This window comes from Microtus pennsylvanicus, chromosome 4, assembly GCF_037038515.1.
Source record: "Microtus pennsylvanicus isolate mMicPen1 chromosome 4, mMicPen1.hap1, whole genome shotgun sequence".
Lineage (NCBI taxonomy): Eukaryota > Metazoa > Chordata > Mammalia > Rodentia > Cricetidae > Microtus > Microtus pennsylvanicus.
Genome location: NC_134582.1, coordinates 71372279 through 71389363, shown reverse-complemented (window position 1 = coordinate 71389363; position 17085 = coordinate 71372279). Strand labels below are relative to the sequence as shown.

The 17085-nt window shown below is 43.9% G+C and overlaps 1 protein-coding gene and 1 pseudogene across 1 annotated transcript; one reads left to right on the top strand and one right to left on the bottom strand.

Annotated features, from left to right (window-relative positions):
- The first annotated feature begins 2339 nt into the window (after positions 1-2339).
- Positions 2340-4022, top strand: LOC142849006 (sperm motility kinase X-like). Its single transcript, XM_075971140.1, has one exon. The coding sequence runs from the start codon at positions 2340-2342 to the stop codon at positions 4020-4022; it is 1683 nt and encodes a 560-aa protein (XP_075827255.1).
- A 7413-nt stretch (positions 4023-11435) lies between these two features.
- LOC142849005 (large ribosomal subunit protein eL8 pseudogene) lies at positions 11436-12742 on the bottom strand (annotated as a pseudogene).
- Positions 12743-17085: the final 4343 nt, after the last annotated feature.

The following is a 17085-nucleotide window of genomic DNA, read 5'->3' as shown; positions in this document are numbered from 1 at the left end:
GGGTTTAAGACCAATTAAGAAACCATTGACTATTACCAAGGTGTGTGTGTGTGTCACTACTGCACCCATAGGGTTATCATGTCATGATGGTCACTGATACAGTTCCTAGGTATCATAGCTAGGTAGGACTATTGGTTGCCTTTACATTTGGAAGTTTTCTTGGTACCTTCTGGTACCATGAAAGCTAGTTCTTTGGGAGAGGAATTAAGGTTAATCTGAGCTCAAAGATCTCTGAGTCCTGTTTCTGAAGTGCATAGTATCTTCAGCAACATGGCCTTGCCTTCCACCCCTGGGTGGTAACCAAGGACAACAGCAATAGACTATATATTTTGCGGTATTTTAGAATTCTTTTAGACAGTACTAGCCAACAACTCAAAAGAGGGCTTTTCATGTCTGTTGTTAGGGGTTTTGTTAGGTGGTCTTTGGTTCTTGGAAGGAACGCCATCAGCACAGATGAGAAAAGTTTATTACAACTAACCATGCATATTTATATACTGAATTATATATATTGTAGGGTTTTTAAGGTAAATAGTTAATAGTATGATTAATTGTGGCTTTTTTCAGTGATCTTTATTGTTATCTCCCTCCCTCCTTTTTCTACATTTACCTCCCTTCTGTAAACAGAGACTGCCCTTATGCTTCCCAGTCACCCAGACCCAAATAATCACACAAAAATGATATTAATTATAACACTGCTTGGCCAAAAGCTCTGTCATATTTATAGCTAGCTCTTCTATCTTAAATTAACCCATATTTTGTGTATATGTTAACCACATGGCTTAGCACCTTTTGTCAGTGAGGCATTCTCATCTTGCTTCTTCTGCATTGGGCTGGTGACTACGGACTGAGCCTTTTCTCTTCCCAGAATTCTCCTAGCCTGGTTGCCCCATCTATACTTCTTGCTTTGTTACTGGCCAATCAGTGTTTTATTAAACCAATATGAGTGACAAATTTTTACAGGGTATAAGAGCATTATCCCACAGCATTTCCCCTTTTTTCTTTTCAAAACAAGAACCCTCTCCCTAATGAGCCTCCCCCTTTTCCCATTTTCCCTAATGAGCTTCTTTTTTGCATTTTAAATGTTTAACTTTACATAACTTTTTTAAAAAATTATTTTTAAAAACAATCTTTTTTAGTTTTAATATAAATCCTGGTTTCCCCTCCCTCCTCTCCTCACACTCCCCTCACCGTCCCCCACTCCACTTTGCATCCATTCCTCAGAGAGAATAAGGCCTCCCATGGGGAGTCAACAAAGTCCCTCCCCACTGTATCTAGGCTGAACAAGGTAACCCTTCATAGGGAATGGGCTCCCAGTAGCCAGTTCATATGTTAGGAATAAATCCTGGCCCCACTGTTATTGGCTCCACAAACTGCCCAAGCCATGCAGCTGTCAACCACATTCAGAGAGCCTAGTTCGGTCCTATGTAGGATCCCCAACTATTAGTCTAGAGTCAGTGAGATCCCACTAGCTTGGGTCGTGGGTTTTCCCATCATGGTCTTGACCCCTTTGCTCATATCACTCCTGTCTCTCTTTGACTGGACTTCAGGAGCTCAGCCAGTCATTAGCTGTGGATCTCTGCATCTGCTTCCATCAGCTACTGTATGAAGGTTCAATGATGACATTTAAGGTTCAGGCACCCTCTCCATTATTGCTTAGCATCTGGGGTCATCCTAGTATAGTCCTGGGAATTTCCCTAGTGCCACATTTCTTGCTAACCCCATAATGGCTCCCTCTTTCAAGATATCTCTTTCCTTGCTCTCCCTGTCTGTCCTTCCCCCAACTTGACTGTCCTGTTCCCTCATGTTCTCTTCTCCACTTTCCTTTCCCTTCTCTTCTCCCTTTCCACACTCTCTCTTCTTCCAATTTACTCAGGAGATTTTGTCTATTTCCCTTTCCCAGGGGGATATATGTATGTTCCTCTTAGGGTTCTTGATTTTAGTGTTAGCTGCTGTAACATCACCTTTATTCATGTCTAATTTTTAATAATTTATATCTTCTCTCATTTGGTTAGTTTGAGTAAGGGTTTGTCAATTTTACTTATTTTTGTAATAACCAACTCTTTGTTTCTTTGATCCTTTGTGATGTTCTTTTGGTTTCTATTTTATTAATTTCATCTCTGAAAGTTACTATGTATTGCCATTCACTGTTTTAGATTTAGTTTATTCTTTTGTTTCTATGACTTTGGAGTACATCATTAGGTGAATTTTTGCTTTTATTTACATAGGAATTTGATGATTATGAACTTCTCTCATAGACTTACTTATAATTTTTTTAAATCTAGTATTGTGATTTTATACTGAGACAGACAATATGTAACAGGAGGAGCGAGGAGGTAACAATGCACCAGGACCTGAAGGAAAGTTCCTCTGGGGAGGAGGTTCCCACAGATCATTACATGATCCTCGATACCCTTGGTATAGGCAGCTTTGCTGAAGTGAAACTTGCCTGTCACCTCCATACAGACGTACAGGTTGCTCTGAAGATTATGGAAAAGGACAAAAAGAAAGCTACCTTGATCACAAATGAGGTAGATATCATGAAATTATTGAATCATCCTAATATAATTAAGCTGTTCCATGTCATGGAAACTACTCAGCATATCTATATGGTTATGGAACTGGCCTCTGGGGGTGACCTGGCAGGTCGTATAGTGGAGGTAGGCTCCATGCAGGAAGAGGAGGCCCAACACATCTTCACACAGATCGTATGTGCAGTTAAGTACTGCCACGAGAATAACATTGCACACAGGGACATCAAACCAGATAACATACTGTTAGATAGCAAAGGAAGTATCAAGCTGTGTGACTTTGGTCTGGCTACAAAAGTAACTGTGGGGCAGAAATTAAAGGTTTTCTGTGGTACCCTTCCATACTGTGCTCCAGAGCTTTTCAATGGCCAAGAATATGATCCCAAGACCCCTGACATCTGGAGCATGGGAGTAGTTCTATATATCATGGTGACGGGCTACCTCCCATTCAAAGCAACAACATATAAAGACATGAAGGTGGAGATGAAAGATCCACATTACTACATCCCATCAAAGCTTCCAGAATACATTGTCAACCTCATTGTGAAGTTATTCACTATTGACTCTGAGCAGAGACCCAAGATACATGACATTATGAGACATCTGTGGCTCAAGAACAGTGAAGTACTTTTAAAATTATCATCTTCTTTGGAGATGCTCCCTAGAAAACCAAACCTCAATATTGTGTCAGCCATGCAGGTCATGGGCTACAGTCCCAAAGACATTAGAGACTCTTTACATAAAAAAAAATTTAATAACATCATGGCAACTTATTTAATATTAAAGCACCAGTCATTCTTGAGAAGCAATATACATCATCAAATTAAGCCTATGCAGTTTGATGTTGCCAGTACACCTTTATGTCTTCCCATGGCTCGCTTCTCCCTAAATGGCCCAGGGAGTGATCCTGCTTTTCCAACTAACACCTTTCTGGCAAAACACAAGTTTCATGGCAATGACAAGATTGCAATGAAGGAGGGGAGCAGAAGGCTCAGCATGCCTGACATTCTGTGTTGTCAACAGAAGAGAACCATCTTTCCTAAAGTAGCTTCTGAATGCGGTCATGTAGCTGTTCATCTCATGAGAAGCATTATTCAGAAGAGATGTACGACCTCAAAGGTGGTGGCCTTAGGCAGCACATCCTCAAAAAATATTCTTTCTAGAAATGAGATTGCCCAGATAACACCACAGAGTAAAACCAACCCAAAAAACAGCTCATCTCCCCAGAACACATCGTCTATAATGAGCTCCATGGAGGCACCTCAAAGTGTCACAACCACAGGCACTCATCACAAGGAACTATACTCCACCAGTGCCCAGCCCCAGAGTGTGATCACAGCCTCTTCCCACAACATAAGGGGATGCTGGAAGAGGGTGAAGAGGAGAACGGTGAATTGTTTTCAAAGCCTGTGTTGCTGCCTCTTTCCCCAAAGGAGAAGCCATGCTTCCCAGAAGAAAGTGGCTCCAGTGGAATGGGAGAATGGAGTAACATAAAATGAGGTAGGTGGCGGACCAAAATATACTTCTATATTTTAATTAATGATTTTTCTAATGTTCTTTGCAACTGACTTAGAATAGTTAAACATATTTATGGAATATGTAACTTGCACCTCAGATGGACAAAGCAACAGTTTCCTTATTATCTGGAACTTGAGAAAGTTGACCTGGACATAGACAACAGAAATGGTTACCAGTGGCTGTGGAGGCATTGAAGAAGTGTTGACTAAAGGAAACAGATGTTCAGAAGGGAGGAATCAGGTAGGAAACTATGACACAGCAGGGTTGTAAATTAATAAGTACCATATAGTTCAGTTGCCAAAAGTTACTTTCATATGTCTTTCTATTTTTAAGTGATGAAACATCATGGACACTGACTCATGGAGTGGGAAATCAGCCTGTGTGGATTGAGACATCTGTAGCATGAACCAGGCAGAAAAGTCCAGGAGACAATGTGCCTGCATGCCCAGCAAAGAGGCTCTGTCTAGCACAGAGAGGAGGTATACAAACAGATAGTTTTCTCCACCAGAAATCCAAGTCACCAGGAAATTTAACCAAGGGCTGGTCTTCCATTTTATCTTCCGCATATTGGGAACATGCGTAAAAGGATGCCCAAAGCTGCCTTGGAGTTAGAATCCCTCCCAGCCCTGTCTTAGTTACTTTCTATTGCTTTGATAAGACAGCATTACCAATTGATTTTCTAGAAGAGGTTATAATGGAGGTTATAATTTCAGAGGGCTAGAGTCCATAATGATCATGACAGGGAGCTTGGAAGTGAACAGGCAGGCAGGGCTTTGAAGCAGTAGCTGAAAGTTTATATCTTGATAGACAAACGCAAGGCATAAAGGGCTAGCTGGGATGGAGTGGACTTTTAAAAACTCAAAGCCTACCCCCAGTGACACAACTCCTCCAACAAAACCATATTTCCTAACCTTTGCCAGACAGTTCCACCAACTGGGGAACCAAGTACTAAAATATATCAGTCATTAGTCCCATATAGGGGGTAACCTCAAATGCTTGATAGGACAATTGCCCTATCTTGCTTTATTATATTTCCCTTCATATCTCTGGGCCAGGGCTTGAAGAAAGAAAAGAGGGCTTCTCACATGAGGAAAGATTTCTTCTACCAGAGTGACTATCACAATCTTCCCAGGGCAGGTTAACCAGATTGAGAATGTAGTCCCCAAATAGCCCATGCTCCAAGCTGGTGCTCACTTGGTGCCCATCTCTACAGTGATTATATTTGAATTCACATGGTGTATGTTGTGAGTCCTCTTCACTATCTTTAGAAAAACCTTTTTCCCTTTAGAGCTTCAGTTTCTTCCATGAAGGCAGTCTGGCAGCATCTTTGCTCACAGCTGTGCTAAGCTAGAAGTGCAATCTTAGGCGAGGCCTTGGTCCCACACCAGACACTCACTGTGAGATGCTACAGTTGTCGGTGATGACTGTGGAACCTAGGCTCTCAGTGTGACCAGGTTGGTAGATGACCTCCATGGAGTAAGCATAAGAAGCAAGATAATATATAATTAGCAGACGGTGAGATTTTTGTGTTGGGCAGCCTCCTGACATCCTTTTCAAGATGAGTAAATCCCAGGGCCCAACAGTATCTCCAGAGAGAGCTACATCCTCTTGTCCTTCAGTCTCCCCTGGCTACTGTTGGTTTAGCCTCCTATATCCCTCATCCTCCTTCCTTAATCTCAGCCTTAGAGACACATCCCCAATGCATGCTGGTTCAGTGAGTCAGAAGAGGAAGGGACACTTTTGTGTAGGGAGGGTTGGCTGGGAATATGAGTAAAGACTGTGCAGCCATGAACACTTTAGCCTGAGATGTTGGCATTGAGAAAGAAAACCTGCGTCTCAGGTGCAAAGCCACTGCTCATCTCTAAGGACAGCTTTTGACCCCTGGATAAAAGCATCCCTATAGTCTCTAGAGGAGAGAGTACCATGGATCTAGTCTCTCCCACCCAAATCCTACAGTAGTCAGCATGGCCTAAATGATAGTAGTGTATTTGGGATGACAAGTGGAAAGGACAAATAATGTGTTCAAAATGGCTTGATACCTAGAATTTTTTATGGGGTGTTTAGGAGAGCTCCTGTTAAACCTGCTAGATAGCAGTACATGTAAAGCTACATAGAAGGATAAATATCTAGTAGAGCCTGGGACTTCAATGGTGTAAGTGGCTAGCCATCAAATCTCAGGGACTAGAGGTGTGAAGTGTCTATTAGTTCTTAGTGTGTAGAATATGTAGGATGGTATCAGTAATATCCAACATGGCCTGATAAATATTAGTGTATGTTGGGCAACAATGGGAGTATGTTTGAAACAGCCAACAGTACTATATGTGGGATAGGAGCATGGGTCCAGCTGGCTTTGACATATAGGGCTTTATGGGCAATTGCAGCAGGTGGAGACATTACCAATGAAGGCTGACACCTAGACTTTTGTATCTGGAAAAAACAGGAAGGTGTTCAACAGGGTTTGAAAACTAGCAGCATAAGTTGGGTAGCAGATCACTACTTCCTAGCAGTATGTGTGAAGCATTGCTGGTGGTAGGGATGCCCATCTGGATCTCATATCTTGCAGTGTCTATGATATGTCAGATGGGGATTTGTCTACAGAGGTCTGAACCTAGCCGTGTGTGTGTGGGGGGGGTCTTTGCTAGGGTACAGAGCCCCCAACAGGTTGTTGACAACAGGTGTGGCCACAAACAAGATATCCTGGCCTAGAGTATAGTTGGTGTTTTCAACATTAAGGTGGATCCGCTCCACTTTGACCAAAGGTCAGAGAATTCAAGTGTATTCCTGCTCCTTCGTTTTAAAATAGAGGAGGTTTGACTTAGGGAGTGGCTGCCTACAGGATACTTGGACTAAGGTGTATTCGCTGCATATCCTGCCCAAAACATCAGAATGCTTAACTCAGGAAACAGTGACTCGATGATTCAAGTATTGAAGCAAGTAACTGTTCTGGTTGTCCTTTGTGTCATGTTAAAGCAGTCTTTTGCTTTCTTTACCCCCATTGGATTGGGGGTATATAAGCATATGGAAAATAAACGCAGGTGGATTCGTTATTTAGTATTCCCTGAGTTGCCCTCTTGGTACTATTCTATGTCTTTGTATTACTTTTGTGTCTCTGTCTATTTTGTCCAACATTTCTAATCCACATGACCCTACTCTGGAACATACAAACTTGTTGGGGCTGGACCCCGACAATACCTTCATTGTCACACCACATATACTGCTAGTTTTCAAACTATGTCAGACACACACCTGCTTCCCAAAATAAATTTCTACGTATTAGACATTCCAGCCAAGTCCCTGAGTCAATATCTCACATACAACACTAGATATAAAACCCTATAAGATACCCTCCAACTCTCACAGCCAACCCACATATAGTTCGTTATTAAACCTTAGTCTAATCCCCCACTTATACTGCTATATATTAGTTCCAGCTGGACACTTCCCTTCTTCCCATGCAAAATGATAAATACCAGATCATACTGGATTCCCCTACTCCCCTAAAGCTGCCATCCCACATATACAGCTAGGTTTCCAGACTTTCTAGACAAACCTTTGCACCATCATCAAAACCCCATATACACTTGATCCCTAGCCACTGCTGGGTGACTCCACTTGGTGCAGCAGTAGTTGGGTGATATTCAAAAGGGCCTGACACTTAACAGTATATGTGATACGGAAGATGACGAGGGTGCCCAATAAAGACAGCAGGTGCTGGGGATATCATGTAGGGTCTGGAAACTAACATTATTTATAGGGCACTGGCCTGGAGATATTGCTCAGTAAATCTGACACCTAAAGCTTATATAAAGTATGTACAACATGGGCCAAAACTATTAATATAAATTAGTCAGCAACAGTGGATAGTTGATGTCTGGGAGGGTCTGACACCAAGTAATATGTATATGGAACAATGGCAAGTTTGTTCTGTAGGTCCTGATACCTTGAGTTGGTTCTGGTTGAGATAGAGGACAAGTTGTTCAGTAGTACCTCATACTTAGTTATAGTTATGGGATGGGGAATGCCATCGGGTAAGAGTGTCCAGAAGGACACTGAGCAGTGTGTATATGTTGGCAGTGAAGGGTGGAAGGGATACCTAGTAATCTATGTATATCAGGAAGGGAAGGCAGTGTGTAAATGGTTCTGATATCTAATAGTGCACCTGGAGTATGAAGGCTGTGCAATAGAACCTGGTCTTCAGCAGTTTAGTGGAATATTAGCAGAGAATGAGGGTATCCAGCAAGTCCGATCTATGCAGAATGTGTGGGGTGAGGTTCGGAGTCCAATAGTATGTGATAAATAACAGTGTATGGGGGCTTCAGGAGTGTGTGGCCTAATAACTAGTTATGTATGTAGGGTTTTGGTGTCAGGGGTTTGGGGTTGATTAACAAGGCCAGATATATAGCTATGTATGTAACATGGAAGATTGGCCTGGTACCTTACACTGTCTGTGTGGCATCAGGTAGAGATATTGTGCAGTTAGGTCTGATACTTAGAAGTTTATATGTGATGACAAGGAGTACATTGTATTGCCTGAAAACTTGTAGTGCATTTGGGGCCGTAATAGGGTGGGAGAGCATACCCAACAGGGCTTGATTAATACTTATATGGGTGAAGAAGGAAAGGGTTCCAGGAAGACTTAGCGCAAAGCTTATGTGGTGGTGAGAAGGTGAGGGAAGGCACTGTTTTTCAAGGCCTTATATATAGCACTTTATGTGTAGGGAAGTGAGATTGTCCAGAGGGCCCTATAACATAGCAGCGTATGAGAGATATCGGGGGATTAATTATACCCTGGGGCCCAATTCCTAGCAGTGTATATGGAGATTTGCGGTGGACCCAGGCTTGCTGAGGGCTTATACCTCATGGTACATGTGATGTGGTGGATCAGGGGATATTCTGCAGGATCTGAACCTGGCAGTGTATGTGGGGTTTTGCCTGGGGTCAGAGTGTGCATCGAGGCATGACAGTTAGTAGTGTATTTCTATTGGAAGCAGAGACATGAGGTTTTTCAGTAAAGTCTGATAACTAGTGTTGTAAGTTTTACAGCAAATTTGGTGGGGTGCTCAATGGGGCCTGACACATTAAAGTTTATGTGGGACACCAGAAGACAGGTCATAAGCATGGCATAAACCCAGCAAAGCAATTTGGGTCAGCAACAGATAAAATCATGTCCAGCACATATAAACTTATAAGCTTTACTCCTTGTAGCTCCCACCCCACATACACTGGTAGGTATCAGGTCCCCTTACAGCCCTGTTGCGAATACTGTTACGAATCAGATCCCACTGGATTCCTGTCCACCGCTTCACATATTATGGTAGGTATCAGGCCTTGCTGGGCATATCCCCTTGCTCATTTCAGCATTCATAAATACAATGATTCGTGTCATGTCAGAACCCTCAATCCAACCTGGCCTTTGCTTCGGTCCTATATGCAATACTCTGTATCACACCCTGCTGAGCATCACTCATTTCCACTGTATATACATTATTAAATTTAGACTTTACTAGATACCTAACTGACATCCATATACACAGCTAGAGTTTAGGGCTTAAGACACCAGACTACTTCTCAGCTTATACTCCTAGGCAATACCAGCCACAACTGCAAAAACAATGTTAAGTAAGTATGTGGATCTTTCCTTTGTCCATAAATAAGGTGATAGAAGTCAGGACCTGTGGGGCACTTCTTCCCCTCATTGCTACCCTACATACATTGCTAGTTTTCAGTTCATGGTGGCCACCCCTTTGTTGTTACCACATATAAATATCTAGGTTCCAACTTTTCAGCCGTGGGTATCAGACCCTCCAGTCACCCTCACATCCCACTGTCAGTCCATGTATATTGTAAAGTGATGCTAGAAAGATTGTCCTACCCTGTTTGGGCAAGGTTTGGCAGAGTTTTTGCTTGTATCCTGCTTGTCCAGTTTAGACAGTGTGCATACTGTTAGTAGTTGAGGCAAGGGAAGTTCTTTGTCCAAAGGTCAGTTTTGCAAAGAAGAAAACAAGCTCTAAGTGGAGTGTCTTCAGTGCCCAACATTCTCTTAAGAATAGATCAATGCTGCCAGAAGCAATTGTGTCTCACATCAACAGAACCCTGAGTTATTTAAATGTCATATTCTATAGTTCTTTGAAGTGCTTGAAGATTATGTATCTATGTGGAGTACAATATCTGTGCATCTAGAGAATCTGGCTAGCCTAACTATAAGTATGGCAAACATGGGTGACTATTTTTTTTCCACTTCCTGACCTCCATAAACCTTTAATGATATCATAGCAAAATGCACATACCTCAACAATGTTTAAAAGTTCAAAGTACCTTCTGAGATTCATGTAATCTCTCAACTATAATCCCCTGTAAAGTCAAATCAAAAATCAGATCACAGCCGGGCGGTGGTGGCGCACGCCTTTAATCCCAGCACTCGGGAGGCAGAGGCAGGCGGATCTCTGTGAGTTCGAGACCAGCCTGGTCTACAGAGCTAGTTCCAGGACAGGCTCTAAAACCACAGAGAAACCCTGTCTCAAAAAACCAAAAAAAAAAAAAATCAGATCACATACGTCTAACGTATAATATACACTATATACACAGGATATACATTACCATTTCAAAACATAGGAAAGGGAGCATAGTGGGAAATACTCCACCAAAGCAAGACCAAAACCAGCTGGGCAAACTCCAAACTCTGCATCTCCATGTCTCCTGTCGAAATGTTATCCATATCTCCAATTCCATTCAGCTTTGTTGACTGGAACCCATATCTTTCTCTAACCAGGGAGTGGCTGGTGTTTGCACTCTCCTCGACAGGTATCCCACGACTCTGGCATTTCTTGGATAGTTTTTAATTACAAAATTCCAACTGTCCAATGGCTGGAATCCTCTCGCGATTTTCTCTAAAGGGTCATTTTCTGGCTCTGTCCTCTGCAGTACATATAGCTCATCTTCTGGCTGGCTCCACCCCACTACTACTTCTGTTCCTGGTGGTCCTCCCATGGTACTGACATCTCCAAAACTCTGGAATCTTCTGCTGCAACAGGGCTGCATTTCCACCAACAGCCTCTCATAGGATCTCATGGTGCCAAGCCTGAACTTCGCATGATTGCTTCAGTCCTGGTCCTTTAACTGCTGCTGGGGCTGGGTGAAGACCAATGGCCTCTCCTGTCTTAGTGTCAAGCCTCAGCTGCTCTCCATGACCCCTTCATGCCTTCAAAACCAGTACCACCTGGGCGATGCTTGCACATTACCAAGTCCGGCTGCTAGCACGAGGTACAACCTTGGCTGTCCCTGGAACACAGCTTCTCTATGCTCTCAGGAAACTCTTCCCAGAAGATTTCATCTCAGTGAGGCTAGTCTCTTCTTTTTTTTATTTTTTATTTTTTTTAAGTTTTGTAATTATATTTATGTACAGAAAACTCAGCAGTACATTTAACCCAGTTTAGTGGCGAGTTCTTTGGCCTTTGCCTTTTCCAGCTTGGCAATTCGAGCCACAGATTTAGGACCCAGGACGTTGCCTCCCCAGTGGCGGCGGATCTCATCATATCTGTCGTTGTAATTGGTCCTAATAGCTTCCACTAGCTTGGCCAGAGCACCCTTGTCTTCCGAGTTAACCTGTGTGAAGGCAACAGTGGTGCACGTCTTCCTATGGACCAGTCGCCCCAGCCTGGCCGTTCCCTTGATGATGCAGTAGGGGACCCCCATCTTGCGACACAGAGCAGGCAGGAAGACTACCAGCTCAATGGGGTCTATGTCATGGGCAATCACCACCAGCTGAGCCTTCTTGTTCTCTACCAAAGTGGTGACTGTAATGATGCCCGCTCGAAGGACAGGTGGTCTCTTAGTTGGAACATCCCCTTTGCCAGCAGCTTTCTTCTCAGCAGGAGCCAGCAGCCTCTGCTTCTTTTCCTACTTGGTCTCTGGCCTGTACTTGTGGGCAAGTTTAAGCAACTGGGTAGCTGTTTACCGGTCCAGGGCCTGGGTGAACTGGTTAATGGCAGGAGGAACTTTGAGCCGCTTGTAAAGGATGGCCCTCTGCCGCTACAGCCTGATGTAGAGGGGCCATTTAACGAAGCGTGTGAGATCTCTCTTGGGCTGGATGTCCTGCCCAATGCCGAAGTTCTTAGGCCTCTTCTCAAACAAAGGATTCACCACCTTCTTCGCCTCCTGCTTCTTCACTATGGCAGGGGCCTGGGCCACCTTCTTCCCCTTGGCCTTCTTTCCCTTGGGCACCTTGCCGGGCTGGAGGAGAGAGCGGCTAGTCTCTTCTTAATCACTACTAATTTCTCAGCTCCAGCCGACAGCATCAAGAATCCCGGCAAAGCAAAATTTTGCTTTAGTAGTTCTGGTGTTTTGTTAATCACAGCTGATTTTTCAGTTCCAGCTAACCAGAACCACAAGATCTTAACTCCTTTCTTCTCCTTAACACTAAAGCCAGAACCACACGGCCAATGTTGGGGCTGGGATATGGTCCCCTTGTTTAATTACATCCTCACCAGCTTTCAGTCTTTCACTCACTAAGCTTGACTGTCCTTAACCTTGGGCTGCAGACCAGGCTGGCCTTGAATTCGAGGATGTCTGCCAGCCTCTGCCTCCAGGTTAAAGGTGTTACCAACATTGCCTGAGGCTACCACTTCTTTTATTACATTTCTTAATTTGTTTATCTCCTTGAACAGAGGATTTAGCTCCGACCCACTTTCTGGTGCCATTTTTCTCCTCAAATATTTTATCTTGCTCAGCTTGCTCCTTTCATTATAAATCTTCATTAGAGTTACCACTAATATCCATATGACAGAGCCTATACTAGACTGTTTTGAGATTTCTTCTGCCAATGGAATTAATCCAAAACTCTTCACTTTGACCTCAGGCAGACTCTTCAGACAAGGGCAAAAAATAGTCACATCCTTCACCAAAATATCACAAAAACGATTGCTCAGCAGCATACTAAAATTATTGTCTGAAACCTCTTGAGCCAGCTCCTGACAGTTCAAATCATTGTCGGCACCATTGTCATCCAGCTCCTACTAGTATTCCACTGCTTTCCAAAGCCAAAGTCCAATCCAAACAAAAGCAAGGTCGGGTAGGCCTATCACAGCAACACCTCAGTAGCTTCGATCCACTTCTGTCTTAGGTCTTTCTATTCTTGTGAAGAGACACCATGACCACAGCAACTCTTGTAAAGAAAACATTTAACTGAGGGGCTTGATTACAAATCAGATGTTCAGTCCATCTTGGCGGGGAGCATGGCGACATGCAGGCAGACGTGGTGCTGAAGCTGAGAGTCCTTACATCTCACAGGCAGGCAACAGGAAATCAACTGAATCCATGGGTGACGATTGATGTGTAATTCTTAATGCCTGATTAGCTTAAAGACTAAAGTTTCACATTATAAAATTAAACAACCTTTAAATAGATGTGCAGCAAATGAAGACAATGACCCCAAAATGTAAACAATATATATAATTTTCTTGATCAGAAGTAGAAGTGTATAGTGCAATATAATAAATATATCCTAAATCACATCAATTTACAAAACACCTTTTTTTTTTTAGCTTTTTTAAAATTTACTTTTTTGGTCTTTTTTAGACAAGGTTTCTCTGTAGCTTTTGTGCTTATCCTAAAACTAGCTTCTATAGATCAGGCTGGCCTTGAACTCACAGAGATCCACCTGCCTCTGCCTCCCAAGTGCTGGGATTAAAGGTGTGTACTACCACTGTCTGATTTAAATTTATTTATTTTTTTAAAAGAAAGCAAACTATTGTTTTTCATGCTACATGTTTTTCTTTTCTTTTCTTTCTTTCTTTTTTTTTTTTTGGTTTTTCGAGATAGGGTTTCTCTGTGGCTTTGGAGCCTGTCCTGGAACTAGGTCTGTAGACCAGGCTGGTCTCGAACTCACAGTTCCGGGGTCTGGGTCTATACAATGGAGATGGAACTGGGGTGAGACGACCTTGTAACCGCCACAACAAGCAAGATAAAAGGCCTAGCCGTGAGTTAAGTAAGATCTTGGCCACAACGGTACGCAGTGTAGAGCAACCTAAGAAGTGCCAGGACAAGGATAGGGGAGACAAAAGGCAGCCACGAGTGGACCGAGATCAGTGTGCCTATTGCAAGGGGAGAGGACATTGGATTAAGGATTGCCCAAAACGTCCAGCTGAACCCAAGAAAAAGGCCTGACCTTGGAAGACAGTGATTAGGATGGTCAGGGATCAGAGTCCCCCCCCCCCAGCCCCGGGTAACCCTTCTAGTGGGGAGGCACCTTACAACCTTTTTGGTAGATACTGGAGCCCAGCATTCGGTCCTCACACAAGCAAATGGACCTTTGAGTTCAAAAACCTCTTGGGTTCAGGGGGCCACCGGGGGAAAGATATACCGATGGACCACAGAAAGAAAAGTTAATTTAAACACTGGTCAAGTGACTCATTCCTTCCTCATGGTGCTGGAATGCCCCTACCCACTGCTGGGCAGAGACCTCCTGTCCAAAGTTGGGGCACAAATTCACTTCTCAGAAAATGGGGTCTCAGTCACTGACAATACTGGCCAGACTCTTCAAATTCTAACTTTAAGATTAGAGGACGAACATAGACTGTTTGAACTGCCTCCTCCCCCGGAGCTGCCCATTGATGACGAATGGCTCCGTGATTTCCCCCAGGCCTGGGCGGAAACCGCAGGTATGGGGCTGGCAAGCAATCAATCTCCTTTGATAATAGAGCTAAAACCATCAGTCACTCCAGTTTCCATAAGACAATACCCCATGAGCCGCGAGGCCCGAGAAGGAATCAGGCCCCACATTCAGAGACTTTTAAAACTGGGCATCTTAAAGGCCTGCCATTCCCCCTGGAACACACCTCTTCTCCCAGTAAAGAAGCCAGGCACAGGGGACTACAGACCAGTCCAAGAAGTTACCGCCACACTCTAGACATTCATCCTACGGTGCCTAATCCTTATAATCTCTTAAGTACCCTGTCTCCGACCCATGTATGGTACTCAGTACTTGATTTAAAAGATGCTTTTTTCTAAGACTTAGCCCTCAGAGCCAGCCATTGTTTGCTTTTGAATGGAAAGATCCCAATTCAGGAGTTTCTGGGCAGCTCACCTGGACGAGACTACCCCAGGGATTCAAAAATTCTCCAACTCTATTCGATGAGGCCCTACACCAGGATCTGGCCAGTTTTTGCACCACCAATTCAGAGGTAATCTTACTCCAATATGTAGATGACCTCCTGCTGGCTGCAGAGACTGAGCAGGAATGCCTCAAAGGGACTCTAGCCCTACTCACCAGGTTAGGTGAACTGGGCTACAGGGCATCTGCTAAAAAGGCACAGATCTGCAAGAAACAATTAGCCTACCTGGGGTACCTCTTGGAGGGTGGACAGAGATGGCTAACAGACAGTCGGAAGCAGGCCGTGGCACAAATTCCCCCTCCCAAAGGGGCACGAGAGGTCCGAGAGTTTCTGGGAACTGCCGGTTTCTGTAGGTTATGGATACCGGGTTTCGCTGAAATGACCGCCCCACTGTATCCGCTTACCAAAGCCAACGCCCCTTTCTCCTGGGGAAAGGACCAACAACGGGCTTTTGATAAAATAAAAAGGGCCCTCCTTTCGGCCCCTGCTTTGAGTCTCCCTGATGTCACCAAACCATTCACCTTATACGTAGATGAGAACAAGGGGGTAGCAAAAGGGGTGCTGACTCAGAACCTGGGACCCAGGAAAAAGCCAGTGGCCTACATCTCCAAAAAGATGGACAACGTGGTGACAGGATGGCCCCTTGCCTCCGTATGGTAGCAGCTGTAGCTACCCTGGTCAAAGATGCAGATAAATCGACTCTGGGCCAACCGCTGACTATAATAGCACCTCATGCTTTAGAGACTGTAATTCGTCAACCTCCTGATAGATGGCTCTCGAATGCCCACATAACCCACTACCAGTCGCTGTTGCTCAACCCTGAACACATCACATTTGGAAATGCGACGTTGCTGAACCCCGCCACCTTGCTCCGCAATTCGGAACCCACTGTTTGGGCACCTCATGACTGTCACCAGATATTGGCAGAATACCACGGAACCAGGGAGGATTTGACTGATTGCCGGCTTCCTGATGCAGATTATACCTGGTTCACAGATGGCAGCAGCTTCTTCAAAGAAGGTGAGCGAAAGGCAGGGGCGGTGGTGGTGGATGGACAAAGTACCATATGGGCACAGGCATTGCCCCCAGGAACCTCTGCCCAAAAGGCAGAATTAATAGCCCTTACTAAGGCTTTAGAGCTAGCAAAAGGACAAAAAGTAAACATATATACAGACAGCCGTTATGCATTTGCAACGGCCCACGTCCATGGGGAAATTTATCGAAGAAGAGGACTGCTAACCTCTGCTGGAAAAGAAATTAAAAATAAGACTGAAATCCTGGGACTATTAAAGGCTCTCTTCCTACCCAAGAAGGTGAGCATTATCCATTGCCCAGGACATCAGAAGGGCGATGATCCATTTGCCAAAGGAAACCAGATGGCAGATGAGATGGCTAAAAAGGCCGCGTTTAACTCAGAAATATTATCCTTGGCAGAGGCACCCTCCTCCATAGAAGATCATTTCCAATATTTAACCCAGGATCTAGAGACTATTCAGAAACTTAATGCAGACTTTGATGAACAACAAGAAGTTTGGAAATATCAGGGCAAAACTGTGTTGCCCAAGAAAGATGCTTTTGAGCTGGTCACTCAAATGCATCGATGGACTCATTTAGGACATAAAAAGATTAAATCTCTTATGGAAAAGACAGATTTTTATATTCCAGGTCTTAACTCACTCATACAGCAAGTGACATCAACTTGTGTCCCCTGTGCCAAGGTAAATGCAAAACGGCAAAGTGCCCCGGAGGGCATAAGAATAAGGGGAGACCGACCTGGTACTCATTGGGAAGTGGACTTTACTGAAATAAGACCAGGAAAATATGGTAATAAATATCTCCTAGTTTTTATAGACACCTTCTCCGGTTGGACTGAAGCTTTTCCCACCAAACGAGTAACGGCTCAAATGGTGGTGAAGAAGATACTAGAAGAT

What these genes read in the sequence shown, in the direction of transcription:
- LOC142849006 (XM_075971140.1), top strand. Translation starts at nt 2,340, where the DNA reads ATGCACCAGGACCTGAAGGAAAGTTCCTCTGGGGAGGAGGTTCCCACA.